This window comes from Propithecus coquereli, unplaced genomic scaffold, assembly GCF_000956105.1.
Source record: "Propithecus coquereli isolate 6110/MARCELLA unplaced genomic scaffold, Pcoq_1.0 Scaffold791, whole genome shotgun sequence".
NCBI lineage: Eukaryota > Metazoa > Chordata > Mammalia > Primates > Indriidae > Propithecus > Propithecus coquereli.
In genome coordinates this window covers 357,477-378,070 of record NW_012154074.1, presented here as the reverse complement: position 1 = coordinate 378,070, position 20,594 = coordinate 357,477, and the positions used below count along the sequence as shown (strand labels likewise).

Here is a 20,594-nt window from a genome sequence, read left to right as displayed (position 1 = left end):
AGTGGTGGTTAGAGGGAAAATACAGAGGTTGGTAGTGATACGTGATGATCAGGTGTCGTCAATGCCTGAGCTGGGAGTAGCAGGTGATGTTACTGAGGAGGACTCGCTTGCTGTGTCGCATGGCATTGGTGAAGGATTAGATCTGAATAGCTCAGGAGACAGTGTGGAATCACTAGCCTTTGAGCAGGGATGGCTAAAGAAGATTAGTTTTTCTCATAGAGTATAAGATAAACTGGGATACAAAAGGACTAGAAGGGGTTCTCCAGTTAGAGGGCTATTGACATTTATGCCTAGCAATGAGGATGGCGCGTTGGCTGCAGAGAGGAGAGGCAAATTGAAGAGGTAAGGAAAAGCCAACGGAATGGCTGGTGAAAGGAGGGTGAGCAGTCAGAAGTCTTGGTTGCAAGTGGTAAAAATTACTTTGATTAAGCAGACAAACCAGGGCTCTCACTTACTGCGGGGAGGAGGGATTCTTAACAGAACATGAGACATAAACCAAAACATAAGCTCTGGTGGACCAGGACATAGTGTGGTTACCCTAGGTGAGAGGATGCAGTCAAGAATTTCAAGGTGAAACAAGCAATTGATACAACGACATCTAGAATATTGAGATCAGTTGCAGAAGATAAAAGAGTAAAGTGTAGAGTTCGTGTAGCCAGGATCAGCTTAGCCTCTCATTAGGAATTTATACTTAACATTTGGTTATTACCTTTGTCAGGTGCCTCTGCTACTGCACCAGAAGCAGGCATTAGCTTGGTTATTGTGGCGGGAAAGTCAGAAACCACAAGGAGGAATTCTGGGTAAGTCTGGTATGGTGATAAGTGCCAACATTTACGGAATGCTTAGGCATTGTCCTAAATGCATTGTGTTGTCTCATTCAGTCCTCTCAACAACTCTATGAGGCTGGTACTATAATTCCCCATTTTACAGGGAAGGAAACTGAGGCATAGAAATGTTAAGCAACTTACTCAAAAATACACAGCTATAGATCAGAGGTGTTGGTTGCAAATGGTAGAAGCTGACTCTGGGTGATTAAGCAGAGGAGTTTATTCTTTGGTGGCCCCTGGAATCTCTGGGAGATGCGGAGTGGCAGGTTGGAGGCCAAATTGCCAGGAGTAGTGGCCACAGCTAAGTCACAGACTGAGTGTTCTATGGAAAGCATCACAGCTTCTTTGCTCCACCAAGCACTAGAGGCACCAATGCCACCCCAAAGTCAGATGCTTCTGTCTCCGCCGCTTCCTGCAGAAACGATTGCATAGGGAGTCTCTTTTCTAAAGTTGCTTACACTCGCATGAAAGTCTTATGTGAATACATCTGATGTATAGAGAGCCTGGTTGTGTTGCCAGTGCCTAAGCTGCAACAGAGGCTAGAAAGCAAGTTTTCTGCTCAGCTTTGGGACTTGTCAGGCTACACTTTTCCAAGGTGCTCAACTTTTAGAAAACATGGCAGATGTCCACTACGGCTAGTGACTGTGTCGGGGGTCCCCAAGACCGCTTCCAGGTTCAGCAATGTATTCGTAGGACTCAAAGCATATAGTCATACTTATGGCTATGATTTATTACAGTGAAAGGATATAGATCAAACCAGCAAAAGGAAAGGCACCTGGGACAAAATCCAGGGGCAACCAGGAGCAAGCTTCCAAGTCCTCTCCCGGTAGAGTCACATGGGGCACACTTAATTCTCCCAGCAGTGAGTCGTGACAACAGTTATAAAACATTTCCAACCAAGGAAGCTCGCTAGAGATTCAGTGCCCAGGGCTTTTACTGGGGGCTGCTTACCTAGACAGCTTTAGCTTAGTATGTACCAAATCTCCGTACTCCCAGAAGGAAAGCAGGTGTACGACATAAACCGTATTGTTTGTACAAACAGTTTAGGCAGAGCGAGCCACTCTTACCAGGTCTGAAATGGTGAGAACCCTCTCTAAATCTGGTTCCCGGATGCCAGCCAAAGCCATCCTTGTAAGTAGGCCCTTCAAAGGATAGCAGGTGGGCTTACAGGCCTGATTTGTGAACTCTGCACAGTGGCAGAGCCAGGATTTGAATCAGAGCCTATGCTCTGACTTTTCAGTTCTGCTGTGTCAGAACGATTACTTTGAATGAGCTTAGTAGCCTGATGGCCGATCCTCAGTGTTGTAATCTGTTAAAATGAGGATAATAGTACTCTGTAGGGTCTGAATTGTAAATTAGATAAGCTCAGTGACTGACAGTGTGATAATACCCAAGAAATGTTGATTTATATCTTTCTTTGTTGAATAAGTTAAAGGAATGGAAGACTGTTTTGTGTTAACTCTTTAACTCCAGAAATGTGGTAGCGCCAATAAATAGTAAGATATATCTACTGGACTTTTTTTGCTTTTGGAGGTAACAGATAAAAAGAATAGGCACCATCATCAAACTGGAATAGATATTAATCAGCCCATTAGACGGGTAATAATGTACCATGAAGACTAGAAGAAGATCCAAGTTGTAAGTTTAAATTTTACAAGAGTTGTAGCAAATGTCTTTGAGCTAGGGCTCAGTAAATAGCAAGACCTATAGGGTTCATTTTAATAAGGGAGATGAAGGAACTATTCAGGTAGGCACAGAATAATGACTGGGGCTGGGCATGGTAGCTCGCACCTGTAATCCTAGTACTTTGGGAGGCCAAGGCAAGAGGATTGCTTGAGGCCAGAAGTTCGAGACCAGCCTGAGCAATGTAGTGAGACCCCCAGCTCTATAAAAAATAGAAAAATTAGCTGGGTGTGGTGACAGGTGCCTGTAGTCCCAGCTACTTGGGAGGCTAAGGCAGGAGGATCACTTGAGCCCAGTAGTTTGAGGTTGCAGTGAGCTATGATGACATCACTGCACTCTGGCCCAGGAAACAAAGATCCTGGCCCAGGAAATATAGATCCTGTCTCCAACAACAAAAAACAAAAACAAAATAAAAAGTGACTTGAATGGCAGTAACAGTAGAGGGAACAAGAGTTAAATGTCTGCCAGTGGTTTCTTCTCTTGAAGTTGGGTGGATTCTTTGCCCTGAGTAATTAACTCTCTTAATTTTGCTTTTATTTTCCAGCGGATGACATGGGTTTAGGAAAAACCCTGACAATGATTGCACTCATCCTGACCCAGAAGAATCAAGAGAAAGACCAAAAAAAGGACAAAAACATGGCTTTGACGTGGCTTTCCAAAGATGGTAGGCAAAAGTGCTTAGTAGCCTGCCATTCCCTACATTATTTGAGCCATTCGAAAGGAGAAAGTTTTAAGCTATAAAAGGACACCTTTGGTCATATTTAATTCATCTACTGGGAAACCACTATTAGATAGATTACTTGACTATGGTATCATTTCCGATGCTGAGTATTCTAATTATAAGTGATCATTTTTTCTGTTTTAATATAAATTTAGCTTGATCAATGGTTAGAAAAAAATTTATGGAGATGCTAGAAGACCTAGTTTAAACGTAATATAATAATTATTATTTTTGTTAATGTTGAGACTGTAAATATAGTTTAGATCCAAATTAATTATGTATTTTTTTTTTAAGGAATATCTGTCACAAATGCATATTTCAGCCACCATAGTGGAAGCTGGTTTTTCATGTTTCTGAAATTTCAGAAACTTATAGATCATAGGCAATTTTTATCTTATCTGAGCCTATGTTTTTAAAATGTAATAACTTTAGCCGAGTGCAATATTGTGTGCCTGTAGTTGCAGCTGCTTGCAAGGCTGAGGTGGGAGGATCATCGAGGGCAGCCTGGGCAATATAGCAAGACCCCATCTCTTTAAAACATTAAATAAAATAAAATGTAACAACTTTATAAGTACTCTAGAGATCTTATATATTATGTGTAGATAACGCCACATGTAAGTTGCCATGTATTCAAATACAGCCCTCAGTTGGTTACACAAATAAAAAATCTGTGGCTCTCTGCTCTCAGGGCTTCTAATGAGCACTGTTGCAGCTGGGTCCTGTATCCCTGTGTGGAGTAGCACATGCACAGAGATGGGGGGCGATGATATAAGTACTCCATCGCTAATTGGTTCTGAAGGAACGTTTGCTTATCTCAGAAAAAAAGTTCCGTACTTTTATTTTAATGTGGAAATACACTAAGTTATGCTTTTCACAAAAAATAATACTCCAATACTCCCTTGAAATGAATCAACCCAGGCGGAGTTACGAAACGATCCAGTTTCTACCTCTGGCCACCCGGTGAAGGAAGGTGCGTTGCTTTTTTAGACTGAGGTCACGCACTGCCCGCCTTCCTCTTCTTATTTTAGCCTCTCTCTGCCACTTTTATAGGAGAAAATAAATAATTAAGTGTTTGGTTTAAAGACCATCTTTCCTGTTCCCCGTTTCACTAGAGGCTCTGTGTAGAAATAAGAGCAGCAGTTAAAAATATTGATTAAAGGAGTAAAGTCAGTTAAGAGAAAGAGGTAATGTGTTTAAGAAGTTAAAGGCCATTTAGTGAACATAACTGTCGATGGTTTTTTTTCCTCAAGACTGCTGTGACTTTACTTCCCACGGAACTCTAATCATCTGTCCTGCTTCCCTGATCCATCATTGGAAAAATGAGGTAGAGAAACGTGTGAACAGCAGCAAACTGAGAGTCTATCTCTATCATGGGCCAAACCGGGACCAACGTGCGAAAGTGTAAGTGCAGAAATACCGCAGTCCTGGAGGCCGTCACCACCTGGCCCTGAGGAGCCCTGTTGACCTTTCCTGCTTTCTCTGAGATTTCACTCAGTCAGGACTAATAATATTTGTGAAGACCAAAGGCCGATTTTCACTCTCATCACCAAATGGCCTTTGTCCGGTACTAAGAGATATGTCTTGAGATACGTCTTGAGAAATGGTATTCTTTTGCTATGTCCTCGTCACTGACCCCAACAAAAGCTGTCCTGGGAGGAGGCCCCAGATGCCTTAGTTGTCCGCCAGGTGGCGGCAGCATCGCCCTGGTAAAAGAGGATATGTCACAAGTCTTCGATGGTTGCTGAAGTGCTGATTCCAGGTTCACATTCTTTTCTGTTAGTGTGAGTGAAACCTGCCCAGGCTTACAGAGCGTCTTGATAGAATAGTAATGATTAGTTGCTATAGGCTGATTATATGTTTATGGCTATATTTTTAACATATGACCCATTAAGAAGCTTTAGATTCAAGAGTTTGGGATGATTAGACTTAACTATAAATTTCTGAAGGAAGATTCTTAGGAAGGAGGAAAGAAAATGCCCAGCCTCTGATATTGTCTATGTATCCCCCAAAGAACAGGCAGCCGTTGTTCAGGAGTAAGTTGCCAGATTGGTGAACATCGGTCTTATAACAAACCGATTCTTGAAACTGATGGTCATTTCAGTAGATGAGAGGTGCAGGGCAGCAGTGGCAGGCCTGCAGGCCTTTCCTGGCAGAGGGTACTGTCGGTTGCCTGCTGTTGCTCTGAATTTTTATTTGGAAATAAATTGGGTCTCACTTGATTTACACTTTGAGAATAAATTGTTTGGTATTCAGAATGTGCTAGCTGACCTATTGAAATCATTCTCAATTACACTTCTTTATATGATGCTAAGGCAACTCGTAGGCATTGCTGCCTCTGAATTGGGCATATCGGTTTTATAAAAGTATTTATTGAAGTTCTCTCAGATGTACAAATTAAGCTTCATTGGAAAAAGATTTGTGCTTTTCATTGAGAGTCTTTATATGTAATTCGTGTAAGGAAGGTAAACTGAAAGCTTACAGAATGTATTTTTATATCCAAATGTCAAAGCTAGATCAGTGGGTTTTCATAAATCCATTAAAGAGTGGTGGGGAGAAAGCATCATTGGTGTAAGGTGCTGTGAGGGTTTCTTTCTTCCCTGGGACTTTGGTGTCATCCATCTCAAATCATTATTAAATGTTAATTCCCGGCTCTGTCCTACTTTCTGTTCTGGCCAGATCATATCAAACTTAATATGATCCCAGCCAGAGATTTTCCTTTTTGACTCACTGGATGGGAAGAGGGAGGCTATTCTAGCTATAGTGTGCAGACTGTAAACATGTTGTGTATGTGTAGTAAGAACAGAAGTTAACAATTCTGCTGTCTGTCCTTCCTGTCATAGGCATGTTCGTAAAGAGATCGATTCTGACTCTTGTTATCACAGTCCATAGAGGGATCATTTATTGATTGTTTTGTGTTGTATCTATGCAGCCTCTCTACATATGACGTTGTGATCACTACCTACAGCCTTGTGGCCAAGGAGATTCCCACAAACAAGCAAAAGGGAGAGATCCCAGGTGTAAATCTCAAAGTGGAGGTGAGGCTTGGGGATGACCAGGGTGGTAAAATTGGAGCCATACATCATTTAACAGGAGTCTTTTATAGCCTCAGAGATAGCAAAAGCACCTTCCTGTGAGGTCAGCAATGCTTTAAATCTGCCACCTGTGGAAAGAAGTAGTTCTTTCCCTCCATCCCATCACCACCTCAGAGATAAAGGTTGATATTTGGCATAGTGTTCAGTTGTGTTTTAGAACTAAAGACAACTATATTGCAATTGTGGTGGTAATAATCACCTGAATACAGGAAAGCCTCCCTTGTGCTGTTTTTATTTTAGAGAATTTGGGGTATACTTTCATGATTTGTTTTATATTTATTGTGTACACTAGTATTCTAGCACTAGTGTTTTGGTATAAAGCCATCATTCCCTGCCTTCCCTATACCTCCCAGAAAAAAGGGTTGCAAATGATCGGACTACAAATGGGCCAAAGGCTACATGAGAACCGTGAAGAAAACCAGAATGTTTGCCGACAGATCCAGGGTAGCCTCGGTTGTATGATTATTGCATAATTATTTTCAGGGCCTCTCCCTCCTGAAAATATAGTATTATTCCAAGAACTGGTCTTTTTCATGTTTTCCTTGTTAGTACAATAGGGTATTCACAGATTTCTTTATTTGGAGAGATCTCTAGAACACTTCTCCAGCTATGATCAATTCTGACTTCTCAGAGATAATAAACTTTCCAGATTCCTCAGTGGCTCTCCATTGCTTTCAGAGAACTCCAGATCCGTTTACGTAACACAGCAGACTCTTGACAATCTTGCCCTTGCTGTGTGTCCCGCATCTCTCCTGCACCCTGCCATGCTCCGTCACACTGTTGTGTCTTTGTCCTCCCTCGGAATGGAATGCTTTGCCTCTATTCCTTTTCCCAGGTTATTTTTTTTTAACCTGCATCAGAGATCATTTCTGGACCATCCACTTCCCACTTTCCCCCATTCGGTTGAAAGTTTCTGCTAGCACCCTGCGCTTGCCTATGTTGTAGCACTCTGTTTATTCAGCAGATACGGAGTATCTGCTGTGTAGATCAGGGCCTGTTTCAGGATCAGGGATACAGCAGTGAAGAAGACCAGCCAGAGTCCCACTTCACGTATTGAATTATGCAGTGGGACTTACTGTATATACGTTGGGTCATAATTAGCTTCACACTTATTTTTCCCCCCTGCTAGATTTTGAGCTCTTGAAGGTAGGAACTATTCTTTATGTCTGGCTAAGTATCTTACATCTAAAAGTAGGCTTTTAGTAAATTTAGTAAGATATACTAAATATTTTATTGAGTGAGTGAATTTGTAGGCTCAATACCTAGTGTAGTCCTGGCCTATAGCCATTGCTTAAATGTGGGTTGAAAGAATAAATGAAAACTCAAATTAGAGAACATTTTACTCTTAGCTATCTTAAGCTCAAGGTCTGAGACTCTGAGGCAACTTGTTTATTTGAACCAGTTGAGCGGTTCTACTGTTGAGTTTCGTAACTCTTACGTCATTGTTCCTGATCTAAGCAAATTTGAGGGTAAAAGTGGATCCTCAATACCTGGCTGTCATTTCCCCTTATCTTCTTGAGGATACGTACATTTTCCCACACTGTTGTTGGATTTCACTTGTGTTTTTTTCAGGGCGTCTCCACACCTTTGCTTCGAATAGTCTGGGCTCGAATCATATTGGACGAAGCTCACAATGTTAAGAATCCCCGAGTGTGGACGTCCATAGCGGTGTGCAAGCTACAAGCCCATGCCCGTTGGGCTGTCACTGGCACCCCCATTCAAAACAACTTGTTGGATATGTATTCACTGCTGAAGTGAGTAGCCTCTTTGGATTTGTGTAAATGTGAGCCCTGTCTGCAGCCCTTCATCATTATTGCGTGTCTCAAGATAAAGCTCCAGGGTGTGCCAGATTATCTCGGGTAGCAGATGGCAAGCCTGTCAGTCTTTAAAGGACAGAAGAATAAATATTTATGAGAAAATATCTGTTGATTGACTGGCTGATATAGGATTTTGATTACATTTAGCCCCTGTATATGCAAAAATGCAGGGCAGATTGGATTAAAGGAGGCAAAAGTCATCTCTCTTCAGTCCAGTGAACATTTTGGGCTACCTCTGCTTTAAAACATATGGCCTAGGGTCAGGACTACAATTTGTTTGAAGCAAACAGAAAAGAATGCTAAATTTAAAATACTTCCTTTTAATCAAGTCAGCCACAAGAGGATGTGGGATTTCTTTGCTAGCCTTTGAAGCTTTAGGAATAAATTCTAGCTATTGGTTATAGGTCCTGTTGTGACGATGGATTGTTAATGAGAAAAATCACATTTTTATAATGTGGTTTGCATTATTGACTTTGATCCTTTTGATCTGTGTAGCAGAGCTTTGCTACGAAATTTACCTTTAAAGATGATTGGATGACAGATAAAATAGAAAATCTGATTTGTGTTTTATCTTATCTCTTCCTTTGAACCTTTACTCCATTCTCCCATCCTTCTCCTTCCCTACCCCTTGCCCTTCTCCTTAACAAAAAAGATTCCTCCGTTGTTCTCCATTTGATGAATTCAATCTTTGGAGGAGTCAGGTCGACAATGGTTCAAAGAAAGGTGGAGAACGGTTAAGTGTTTTAACCAAGAGCCTTTTGCTGAGAAGAACAAAAGACCAGCTGGACTCTACCGGCAAACCTTTGGTAATCAAATTTGTACCTGTCCCTGGGGGAGGCCAAGGGAGGAGGATGACCATGTCCTTGTCTTGGGTTGAACAGCCATCAGCTCTGCTTCAGGAGCTTCTGAATCTCCCATTTATTTTTCTGCAAGGAGGCCCCAGGGGTGCAGTCCTGTGCCTTGTGTTACAGCAATCCGGTTGTGCTGTGTGTCAGTGCAGTCCAAGGGTGGAAGCTGCCTTCCTGCACTCTGTAATATCCAGTTAAATTGTATAGCTTCACTCCAGCTTCTTTTTTCCTTTTATTCTTCCAGGTGATACTGCCCCAGCGTAAATTTCAGTTGCACCATTTAAAGCTTTCTGAGGATGAAGAGACTGTTTACAATGTCTTTTTTGCAAAATCAAGGTGTGTGCAATGACGAAGCACCTTCTTGCATGTATGATTTTATTCCTGTCTTTGCTTGGGAGTGAGTTGAGGATCAAATTTCTATAAACTGTATTTATGGTATTATTGACAAGTTGGATATCTATACTCCTTTTTTTATCCCCCTTTCTCCACCCTTCTCCCCTCCCCAGCTCACCTTTGTCTCATATATTAATACATATTGAAGGCAAAATTTTGAACCTATTCATTGGTTCCTTATATAAAAGGTGTAGAGTGTGGTCACTGTACACTGAATCTATCTGGCTGTTGTGGGGCTGTATTAGAAAATTGTATCCCTTTGACCTTTGACCTGTCATCCAGCATCTCACCAGAATTTACAAAAAAAAAACTGCTTTGTGATCTTTGATGATGTCTGTTCTTTGTACTTTCTCTTGAACTCTCATCCTTCTCTGAATTCCAGATTTACTGTCTCCATCTGATACCTTTCATTTCCAATGTAAATGTGTTTTTTCTCTTTTTAGACCTTATATTTATTAGCTCATCTCAAGAAATAATTTTTTTAAAAAATAATTATTTCTTTTGCATTGCCTTTGGCCAATGCTTGTTATGAGCATGGCATCATTAAACAAGTCCACTCGTATAATTTGCCAAGATCCCAGCGCAGGCACACTTAAACAGTGACTGTTGTAAACCTTTTTGTTCTTAGTGACCATTATACATGCATTTTCTTTTTTGATCTGAGGCAGGTCAGCTCTGCAGTCCTATCTAAAAAGACATGAAAGTGGAGGCAACCAATCTGGAAGAAGCCCTGATAATCCATTCAGCAGAGGTAAGCTGTGGGACACTCATAAATACATATGACTAATGAAAGTGGAGATTCAGATGCAGTAAAATACAGAAACAGGAGGTTGTGAATCCTTGGTGTCAGAGATTTTACATGAGCTAAAAGCTTCAAACCAGAGTGAAATATATTAATCTGAAAATACCACACCTGGTGATCTAAATGTCTTTTTAATTGTTTTCTAAATGTGCTTTATTAAAATGCATGTAGGTTTGGCTTAATTGGTATAAAGATGAGTTATAATGATATTATTAATATTAATGATACTGAATCTCAGATCAAACAAGTTTAAAGTAGCCTCATCTAGTTCCCGGTTCTATGCATTTCTCTGTTTTAAATCCTGTACTATTTCCTGTGATTTGTCTTCCCTCTTGGAAGTGGCACAGGAGTTTGGGCCCACGGGGCTTGGACACACTGAGGCAGCAGACTCGCAGAGATCCAGCACCATCCACATACTGTCCCAGCTGCTGAGACTCCGCCAGTGTTGCTGTCATCTTTCTTTGCTGAAGTCGGTAAGAAAAGCCCTTAGCATAGTGTCATGTGGTGCCCCAGAGGAGCCACCAGAGAAGTCTGTTTCTGTTTCCTGCAACTGGCATCCAGTCTGCTGGATCAAAGGAAATGGTGTTTTGAGGGGTTTTTGGTTTTGTTTTTTGGTGAGGCAGAGAAGAGGAGGCTTGTTTATTTCACTTATTTTATATTAATCTTTATTAATTATGGTGATTCCCATGGCATTGAGAACAGTGTATTTATATCGTTAACATCTTTCAGATAACCTTTGTTTCAGAATGGAAAATGACATTTTGTTAAAAAGGAAAGTATTTGTGAATGCTTCACAGTGTATTTCAGAATGTCATAAAGGTTTTTGGTATTTCAGAATGTCAAAGCTAATTTACTTATTGGTGTTTTCTGCCCTCAGAAGTATTGGGGCTTTTCAGTCTAGTTATGAAAACTCAGGTAGTTACACAAATCAAAAAGTTGCCTTCACGTTGGATAGAGGCACATCCAAAATTAAGAGGAGTGTGCTATTCTTTTTAGGAGCTGTAAAAATGTATTTTGACTATCAGCTTAATTAAATGTATTGTTCTAGCTGGGGAAAATAGAATGATTATATAATCTGGTGAGTCTTTAAAAAGTTCCATCATTTGGTTTATCTTTAATCTGGTGAAAAACTTGTAAGATCACAGTTTAATCAGGGCTTCTCTGAGCAGTTACAGACATTTTTCTCCGTGAAGTGTTAAACAGTCAGAACCTCATCAGCAAGTAATAAGGCATGCTGCTTTGATTCCCAACTGCTCCTGTCCCCTTTCTTATTCTGCTCAGGCCCTGGATCTGACAGAACTGAAGGGTGAGGGCCTTGTCCTTTCCCTGGAAGAGCAGCTCGGTGCTTTGACCTTGTCCGAACTCCATGACTCAGAGCCATCTTCCACTGTTTCCCTTAACGGCACACGCTTCAAGGTGGAGCTTTTTGAAGACACACGAGAGAGCACCAAGGTACTTTTGTCACCTCTGTTCTAACAGAGAGACTTCGATTCCTCGTGCATTTTCCAATGTGAGAGCCTCATTTGTCCCCGTGGGTACAGCCATTTGATGGCAGAGCTTGAACCATTGGATTGTAGCTGATTAGATTCTCCCTCCGGTCATGAGGCCTCATTGTATTTCACAGATAACGCCAAAGCTTTATTACATAGTGGACTTTCAGAGAGTGATTTGGGACAGCCCGAGCCGGCATCAAGGCAGGTTTTCTGTCTTGGATTGGCGGGGAAGGAGCCTGCCAGGTTTGTGCTAGGGCTGGGGCCTAAGTGAGTGAGCAATTTGTTTAGAGGAAGCTTGAAAGGAAAACAACAAAGGCTTGACTCTAGAGACTGTGTAATACATGTGAGTGCCAATTGCTTTGACGCGTGGAAAGCCTTCCATCTGTATTGTTTCCTACGTAGCCTTCTATCTTCATTAGTCACTCTGTTCTGTTTTCATCAAAGCTTTTTAAGCCTGAAGAGTTCCATTAGAGGAAAGCTGAGCTATGCCTTTCTGTTGGCTTGGAATGTGCCAACTTATCTTGCATGCCCTGGAAGTGGGGCTTGTTTCTCTCTGTGCTACCATCTTAAGCTGCCATTCCTAGGCTCAACCTCTCTCTTCAAAGGCTTTTAAAAAAACATGTAATGAGGCAGGAGGTTGCTGCTACGGGAATGCTATGATTTAAGAAAAGAAATAATGCCTTTTAATTAAATTTTTAAAACATTTACCTAAGTCTTTACCACTAATGGCTGAGAGAAACAAGAGCACCCTATGTGGCCAAAGTTCATGTTCTGGCACCTTCAGAGTTAGCTGTTGGGTTGAAACTTATATTCCTAGTAATTTGTGTTCCTTGTCTAATACTCGGGTAATATTTATTCACCAGGCTTCTTCATGTACACCCATTAATAATAGTTCAAACTACTTAAGGTTGCTTCATGCAGGGAGGGAGTCTTCTCGCTGGGATTTGACCTCAGCTTGTGGATGATGCATCTAGGCCTCCCACTGCAGTGTTCTCAGAACACCCGTTGCCAGCTTTTTCACGTGGGAATCACAGCACCTTCCACCACCTCAAGTTGCCAAGACACCAAGCACCTAGTGTCTCTGTTCTATTGTCAGCTAAAATGCAGATGGACCTGCTTTCTTTCCTGCTAATTCCAATGGTGCAGTGCTGTGGCTCACTTCTTCCTAGGCATCAGAATGTTAAGATTGGAAGGCAGCCCCACGTGGTGGAGCTCTGCAGGTTACCACTGCAACGACAGCCTAGACTGTGGGAGCTCAGGGCACCTCAGAATTTATCTGGCTTATGCCCTTCTGTTTACTGATGAGGAATCTGAGTTCCAGAGTGGTACAGTCAGTCATGTGATGGCAACGCAAGAACTACTGTATATTCATCTCCTGATTGACTTGGAGTCCAGTGTTCTTCCTCCTCTACCACTCTGGGGATGAACTCTAGGGCCCTTGGAGGCTTTCCAAAGATCTTTCATGTTAGCAGTCAGGAAGAACGAGCCCAGCCAACTGTACTCCAAAGTCACGTCCCATGTGTTCGTCCTGACTGCTCCCATGTGGACTCATGCACCCTAAAGATTTTTGGTAAAAACCCAGAGAGCTTGTTTGGAAGCTTTAAGTTCCTCAGTCTGGAGAGGTGCTCTTCTTCACTGATACTTGGAGCAGGCCACAAAGCCTGCTCTCATCTTCTTCTGCAAAAATTAAGATAGTACCTTCTCTGTCCCAGCAATGTACTAGTGGCTGTGAGTATAGAAATGAGCCAGGCATATGCCGCCTTTGCCTCCTTAAAGCATTTCAAGTCCTGGAAGCAAGAGATGCTTCGTAAGTAATTAATATATCATGTGGTAAGGACCATGATAATAGAAACCAAAGGTTCTATGGTAGTACATAGGCAGTAGGCACCTAACCCATACTTTGAGGGTTGGGGAGGACCTCCCTCCAAGAAGAAATGACATTAAGCTAACATGGAAGGGTGTTCTAGGGATAGGGAATAGAATGGACAAATTAGCCAGGTGTGGTGGCATGTGCCTGTAGTCCCAGCTGTGGGAGGCTGAGGCAGGAGGATCGCTTGAGCCCAAGACTTGGAGGTTGCAGTGAGCTGTGATGACGTAACTGCATTCTAGCCTGGGCAACAGAGCAAGACTCTGTCTCAAAAAAAAAAAAAGAGGGAGGGGGAGAGAGAGGTAAGCAGAGGTCATAACAGCAAAGATCTGGCAGGTCATTCGAAGGAGCTCGCCCTTTTTCCTCAGTGGGTAGCCATGGAAGGGGCTTCAGTGGGGGTGGGGGTGGGGGTGGTGAAATGACAAACTTATATTTTAGAAATAGCTTTCTGGCTGCAGAGGAGAGTGGAGTGGAAAGGGGTGAGACCTGCACACAGAGGCCACCCGGGAGCCTGCTTCAGTACTTCAGGGAAGAGAAGATGGAGAAATGAATCGCCTAAACCTACAGTGTTAATGTAACCTTTTCCCAGATATCATCTCTGTTGGCAGAATTGGAGGCAATCCAAAGAAATTCAGGATCCCAAAAGAGGTGAGTTGTTTCATTATCCAAGTATTGGTCATAATTAAACAAGAAAATGTGACATTGCTGATAGTTATAAATCTTAGCTTTTTATATCAAGGACCTTGAGTCGTACTCACCAGAAAGCACTGAGGTTATAGCACAAATTCCCTATGATTTGTTATTAAAATATTTGTGGCACAGATCAAGAAGGACATCCCAAGAGGATCCAGGTAAGCCAAGCATCCAAAGAAGTGTTTAAAAGTAGAGAAGCATATAAAGAAAAGCAAGGGAGTGACAGAAAAATCAGACAGGAAGCTCCAGCAGTGCTGGTAATGTTCTTCTTAAGCTGGATGCTTAGATACAAGAAGGTTCATTTAGTCATGTTATACTTTACATAAGTGCCATACAACTGCATTTGTATGTACGAAATACTTCAATCTAAAAATGCGAAACTCTGACACATAGCTTGGGGGCCAGGGTAACCTAGCAGCTTGTTGTCTGGCTGGCACGGGGAGGGTGGCAGTGCCCTTCCCTGCAGGACCACAGGTCTCTGGGTGAGCACTGGGCTCCGACATGAAAGAAGGCTGAGGTCATTGTTTTAGTCTAGCTGCCACTTTTTCCTGACTTTATTTAGCCCTAAATAAGTTATAGAATGGATCTAGAAGTAACTGGAAGTATTTTAACCTTATAACATGACCTAAATGTATGCCTTTTTCCCTTAGGTAGCAGAAGGCCTTTTCTAGTCTACAGTTGATAACTAATCTTAAGAATGGCAGGGGCATTAAATCCCTGCGGATGAGTTTGTGTAATCTATTTTGTATTTTATCCTTCTTGCAGTGTCGTTGTCTCTCAGTGGACCAGCATGCTGAAAGTTGCAGCGTTGCACCTGAAGAGGCGCGGACTGACTTACGCCACCATCGATGGCTCTGTCAACCCCAAACAGAGAATGGACTTGGTAGAGGCATTTAACAACTCCAGGAGCCCTCAGGTATGAGCTGGTCACATCAGAGCTGGGTAATTAATAGCAAACTGTTCTGAGTTATACAGAGGAAATTATAGCAACTGAAAATAAAAATATTCACAGCCTCGATTCCACCAAGTATTTATAACTTATTAGACATACGTTGGGGTGTTTATCAAAATGCACAAACGCTCTAAAGAGAATAAAATACGAGGACTAAAGGGAGATTAAGAGCAGAGCTGGTTAGGATCAGGAGAATCTTTGTGGAGGAGGCAAGCCTTAAAAGATAAGTGGGATTTTGATACGAGGAAATATGGAAGGAAATGGAAGAACAAAGGCATCTTATTATAGATAATAAGGATTTGGAAAGCAGTAGTTGAATGATAGGCAGGAGGATTATCACAGCTATGGAGGGGCAGGGACTGATGGAATAGATGTAATCTGGAAAGTTTATTCAGCTGACTACCCCCAGGACTTTAAATTACAGTATTTCTATTTTTTGACAGACACTCAATTTTTTTGAGGTTGACTTAACAAAAAAAAAATGTGATGTGAGAATTTTCTCAAAGGTGAGACATGGGAGATGACATCTTAATATTTCAAAAAAGTACATTTGTAATAGCAGAAGGAAATTTGACAGGAACACGTTGCTTGTCTGTGTTGATCTTGGGCTTGAACCTGAGAGAGGAGAGACATGTTATGAGACCAAGTCTGTACAAAGTTAACTGTGTATTTCTTTTTGAAGGTTATGCTAATCTCTCTCTTGGCTGGAGGTGTTGGTCTAAACCTGACTGGAGGGAACCATCTTTTTCTTCTGGACATGCACTGGTAACAATCTGGATTTTTCTTGAGTTGTCACAGCACAGCAGGGAGGCGAGTGGGCTAGAGGAGTAGTAGGGACTGACTTTCTTACGTTGAGTGTGCTCTGTTTGTGTTGTGGAGATGCCTCATGCATATATGTCCATAGATACAGATCTAAACAGGGTGCAGGGCCAGTTGACTCCCCTGAATTCCTGAGCAAGCAAGGCTTCAAATGACTACTTAAAATAGTTCATTCCTTTGACTGTTAATCTAACATCTGTTTCCATGGAAACAGGGAGCACAGCTTTTCCTCATGGCTAAGAGCTAACATTGCTCCATTATACCTCTGCTCCAGAATATCATATTCTAGACATATTTGTTGAGATCCAAGGAAATCTCAACCTTGGAGAAGAGGGAAAAGCATTACTCCCAAAGGAAGAGGCAAAGGAATGTTCTAATTATGTTGGAAATACACTTCATACATAGCCCTTGGATTCATTGTGTATAGTGTCAACATCAGGAATTCAACCACATCCTTCCTGATACCAGGTGAATGAGTTAGAGTGTTACTTACAGAAAGTCTCCTAATTAGCACCAATTTCTGGTTTTCCAGTCATGCCAACGAAGGATTGCCGCGCCAGGCACTGTTGCTGGGGCTTCTCATTTGTCTGATTCTCCAGGCAGCCCAGATGGGTGCATATAGGTCAACTTGTTACCTTCTGGGAGAATGTGTTTCGGTCTTACTTGGGACCCCCTTATACACGCGAGTGAGGAAAGCTTACTGGGAATTAGGCTTGTTTCTGAGATGGAGAAATGTTATTCAAGGTTTTGAAGAGGTAAATGAGAAACTAATTTGGAGTTGATAATGACAATCCATAAAGGAGGAAACAGTGGATTCCTTAGTTGAATCATAGAATAGTAAAGATGAATAAGGTAGCTATTCAAGATCATTAGCCAGCCTCACCTTTCCAAGTAGTGATCTGAAGCCTAGAGGGTTGAGGTTAGATAACTGGCCCAAGGTCATCCAGCTAGCTAGAGACTGGATTTGAGTTTCGGTTCCACCTTCGTCATGTACAGTCACTTACGGTTACCACTGATGACAGTGCCAAGATTTATTGTTAGCAGTCTGAGCCCAGTTTCTCATTAGAAGGTAAAAAGATATCTGGCACTAACCTGTCTTAAGCCAATGTGGCCTGGGACAGGGGTTGACAGATTTTATCTGTAAATAATTTAGGCTTTTACATGCTATATAGTTCTCTATCAAGTAATCTGTGTGTTTTGTTTTCTTAAATCCCTTTAGAAATGTAACAACCATTTTTAGCTCAAGAACCATATAAGAACAGTGTGTGGGCTAGATTTGGTCCATGGGTTTGCCACCTCTGGTCTAGTATTAGTGCCTTTGACCTTTACCTCTCTTCTAACAGGAATCCATCACTTGAAGATCAAGCTTGTGACCGAATTTACCGAGTAGGGCAGCAGAAAGATGTTGTCATACACAAGTGAGTAGAGGTCCCCAGGACCCAGGATGCTTACCAACTTCTGCTTTTGTGAAAGTCTTTCTTAGGTAGTGTTTTAATAGAATGTAAACTATTTGGTGATCACTTTACTAACGATGCTTCTGAGGCATACCCTTCGGCAAACCAGTCAGGAAGGAGACAAACAATTTGGGGTAACCTTAGAGTTGGTCATTGCAGAAGAAGAATAAGTTTGGGTATAATGATGAGCCACATCTCAGTCAAGGTGGCCTGTGAAAGGACCCTCCTCTCTTTATTCTTGCTTCAAACTTTTATTTTGACATGATTTCAAACATATGGAAAAGTTGCAAGAATAGTACCAAAAAGTTCCCATATAATGGGTGTCTGTGTATGTGTGTATAAATATTTTTCTGTACCATTTGAGACTAAGTCGTAGATGTGATGCTCCTTTATCCCTAAGTACTTTAGTGTGCATTTCCTAAAAATAGGGACATTCTCTTACATAAGCCCAACAAAATTATCAAAACCAGGATATTAACATTAAGAAAATACTAGTAATATTATCTGATCTGCAGACCTTATTCAGTTTCACCATTTGTCCCAGTGATGTCCTGTACAGCAAAAGAAAATCCCAGATCCTGGTAACATGCTGTTGTCATGACTTTGTCTCCTCGATCTGTGTGTTTTTGACGAGCATCAGCCAGCTATTTTGCAGAATGTTTTTCTATTTGGGACCCTCCTGTCTTTAAAAACAATGAAACTTACCTTACTGCTGTAATCCACTCTCACCATGGCCCTCGTTTTCTCCTTCCTTTTTGTGACCAAGTTTCCTGAAGAATTGGAAATCACCGCCTGTCTTTACTTGCTTACCTCCCATTCACTCCTCAGCCTTTGCAAACTGGCTTTCACCCCTATCGCTTCACTGCAACTGCTCTTGTTAAGGGGCACAGATGACTTCCAAACTTTGCCAAATATGATTATGATAGTTTTCCTGTCTTTAGGTCTCTTCTCTGTTCACTCTCTACTCCTCTCTCTTAAAAATTTCTATCAACTCCAATAAGTCCAAAACCTGTATCTTCAGTTTTAAGGTCTCCTAAACTTTAGGCCTGGATATCCAAATCCCTGCTAAATATAGGACTCTGAGATACCGCATACTCATGCATTCATCATTCATTTGCGTATTCAGCTCATAAAACTGATACTTTTTGAGCACCCACTATGCAGCAAGTATAGGCTTTTTTATTCCTACTACCTCAAATCTACTTATTCTGTAGTCACTGTCTTTGTGAGTAGTTTGATTGTTTATCTAATCATATAGCCAGAAACTAGACTCAGACTCCTTCCTTTTTCTACATCCCAAATCTTTTTTTTTAGACAGGATCTCACTCTGTTACCCAGGCTGCTGGAGTGCAGTGGTGTCATCATAGCTCACCACAGCCTTGAACTCCTGGGCTCAAGTGATCCCCTGCCTCTGCCTCCCAAGTAGCTAGGACTATAGGCACATGCCGTCATGCCCAGCTAACTTTTCTATTTTTCATAGAGACAAGGTCTCACTATGCTGTCCAGGCTGGTCTCAACTCCTGACCTCAAGCGATCCTCCTACCTCAGCCTCCCAAAGTGCTGGGATTATAGGCATGAGCCACTGTGCCTGCCACCAAGTCCTTTAATTGTATTTTCTAAATGTTTCTGATAACCATCCCTTCCTTCCCCTCCCCATTGCTGGCTCTACTGACTCCTGTCCTCTGCACCATCACCGAAGGGCTCTTCCTAACTAATCAGTCCAATTATGTTGGTCCACTCCTCAAATTCTTCAGTAGCTCTCACTTTCTATAGGATAAAATCTAAATGTCTTCAGATGACATGCACAACCTCTGCCAGCCCCTTGAGCTTTTGCCACTGTGATACCACAAGGTTGACTTGATCTTTCTGTAACATGCTGTGGTTTTACGTGTGTTCCCATTCCACGGGATGCCGTCCCCACTCTTCTGTCTGGCACACCATTGCTCATCCTACAAGTCACATGTTAAGAGTTAACTCTTTAATGGCGCCTTCCTTGACTACCCCAGGCAGAGTTCCTCTTCCTCCTTTTGCACACTGGACATATTTCCATTGTAGCACTCATCAGGACATATTATTGTTGTTTATTTTCGTGTCTTCTCTCTTGTGTTCTCTTTCAGAGCAAGACCATATTCGTCTTCCATCCACACCTAGCTTAGTACATGGTCTATAGTGAGTGCTTAACGAGTATGTGTTGAATGAGTAAACGAATGACAACAGTGGCGTTTCCTTGGTTTGAAAAACCTATTTTCCATGTGACTTAGCAAAGAAATTAGGCACTCTGTACTTCAACTAGTACACATATACCTGGCAGAAACCTGATAACTTTTGCGACCTTCTGACCTTATCAGGATGAAGTTTTTGGGGTGAAAGCTGGATCTCTATACTTTTTTAAGATAGGGACAGCTTTTGCTTATTTTGAGTTTTCTCAATTACCTTGGCTTCAGAAAGAACTAAAAAGTCAGTTTGAGCCACATCATTTCAAATGGACATGTATTTTAAGGTTGTTTGGATCCCCTAAACATAGGGTTCTTAACCAAACCCAAGAAAACGTAAAGGAAGAAATCTCATTACAAACTAAAGCAAACTAGAAGTTTGAGTATGTTATTAGATAGAGCTGCTTTGGGTTTTTAATAGTTTGTTTATTTGTTTTTTAGATTTGTTTGTGAGGGAACAGTGGAAGAGAAGATCTTGCACCTCCAAGAAAAAAAGAAATGTTTGGCTAAACAGGTTCTGTCAGGATCTGGAGAATCTGTCACGAAGCTTACCTTGGCTGACCTCAGAGTCCTTTTTGGCATCTAGCCTCCTGTTTATAAGGGCTCAGAATAATGCCGTTGCTGGTTTATATCAGGATCTGGGAATCAGCACCTAACCATTGAGCTCTGTTCGTGGCATTCTGTCTCACCGTCGAGCCTTACGCCCTCCTCAAAATGAGGCATAGTCTTATCCCTGAGGATGGGTTGTGTTAACCAGTTGGTTAATCAGTCATGTTAATCAGCTTATTTAATGAGCATCATGGAAGCCAATGTATTATTTCAGATAAAAGAAAATGCTTTAAAGTTAGATGATTTTGGAAAACAACTCAGGCAGAATTGTGCATAAGCTTCAGTAAAGCTCAAAAAATCTTGTGTTGCAT

The 20,594-nt window shown here is 41.7% G+C and overlaps 1 protein-coding gene across 1 annotated transcript in view; it reads left to right on the top strand.

Moving 5' to 3' along the window:
- TTF2 (transcription termination factor, RNA polymerase II) overlaps window positions 1-20,339 on the top strand; it is a 36,298-nt gene extending 15,959 nt beyond the window's left edge. Inside the window, exons 9-23 of the mRNA XM_012663066.1 lie at window positions 719-800; window positions 3,055-3,174; window positions 4,482-4,632; window positions 6,161-6,266; window positions 7,896-8,077; window positions 8,793-8,946; window positions 9,233-9,324; window positions 10,050-10,132; window positions 10,523-10,656; window positions 11,465-11,635; window positions 14,133-14,191; window positions 15,002-15,152; window positions 15,871-15,953; window positions 17,351-17,425; window positions 20,116-20,339. Of these exons, the coding sequence (XP_012518520.1) occupies window positions 719-800; window positions 3,055-3,174; window positions 4,482-4,632; window positions 6,161-6,266; window positions 7,896-8,077; window positions 8,793-8,946; window positions 9,233-9,324; window positions 10,050-10,132; window positions 10,523-10,656; window positions 11,465-11,635; window positions 14,133-14,191; window positions 15,002-15,152; window positions 15,871-15,953; window positions 17,351-17,425; window positions 20,116-20,260 (1,788 nt within the window). The 3' untranslated portion in view covers window positions 20,261-20,339. The remainder of the gene's footprint in view (window positions 1-718; window positions 801-3,054; window positions 3,175-4,481; window positions 4,633-6,160; window positions 6,267-7,895; window positions 8,078-8,792; window positions 8,947-9,232; window positions 9,325-10,049; window positions 10,133-10,522; window positions 10,657-11,464; window positions 11,636-14,132; window positions 14,192-15,001; window positions 15,153-15,870; window positions 15,954-17,350; window positions 17,426-20,115) is intronic.
- Window positions 20,340-20,594: the final 255 nt, after the last annotated feature.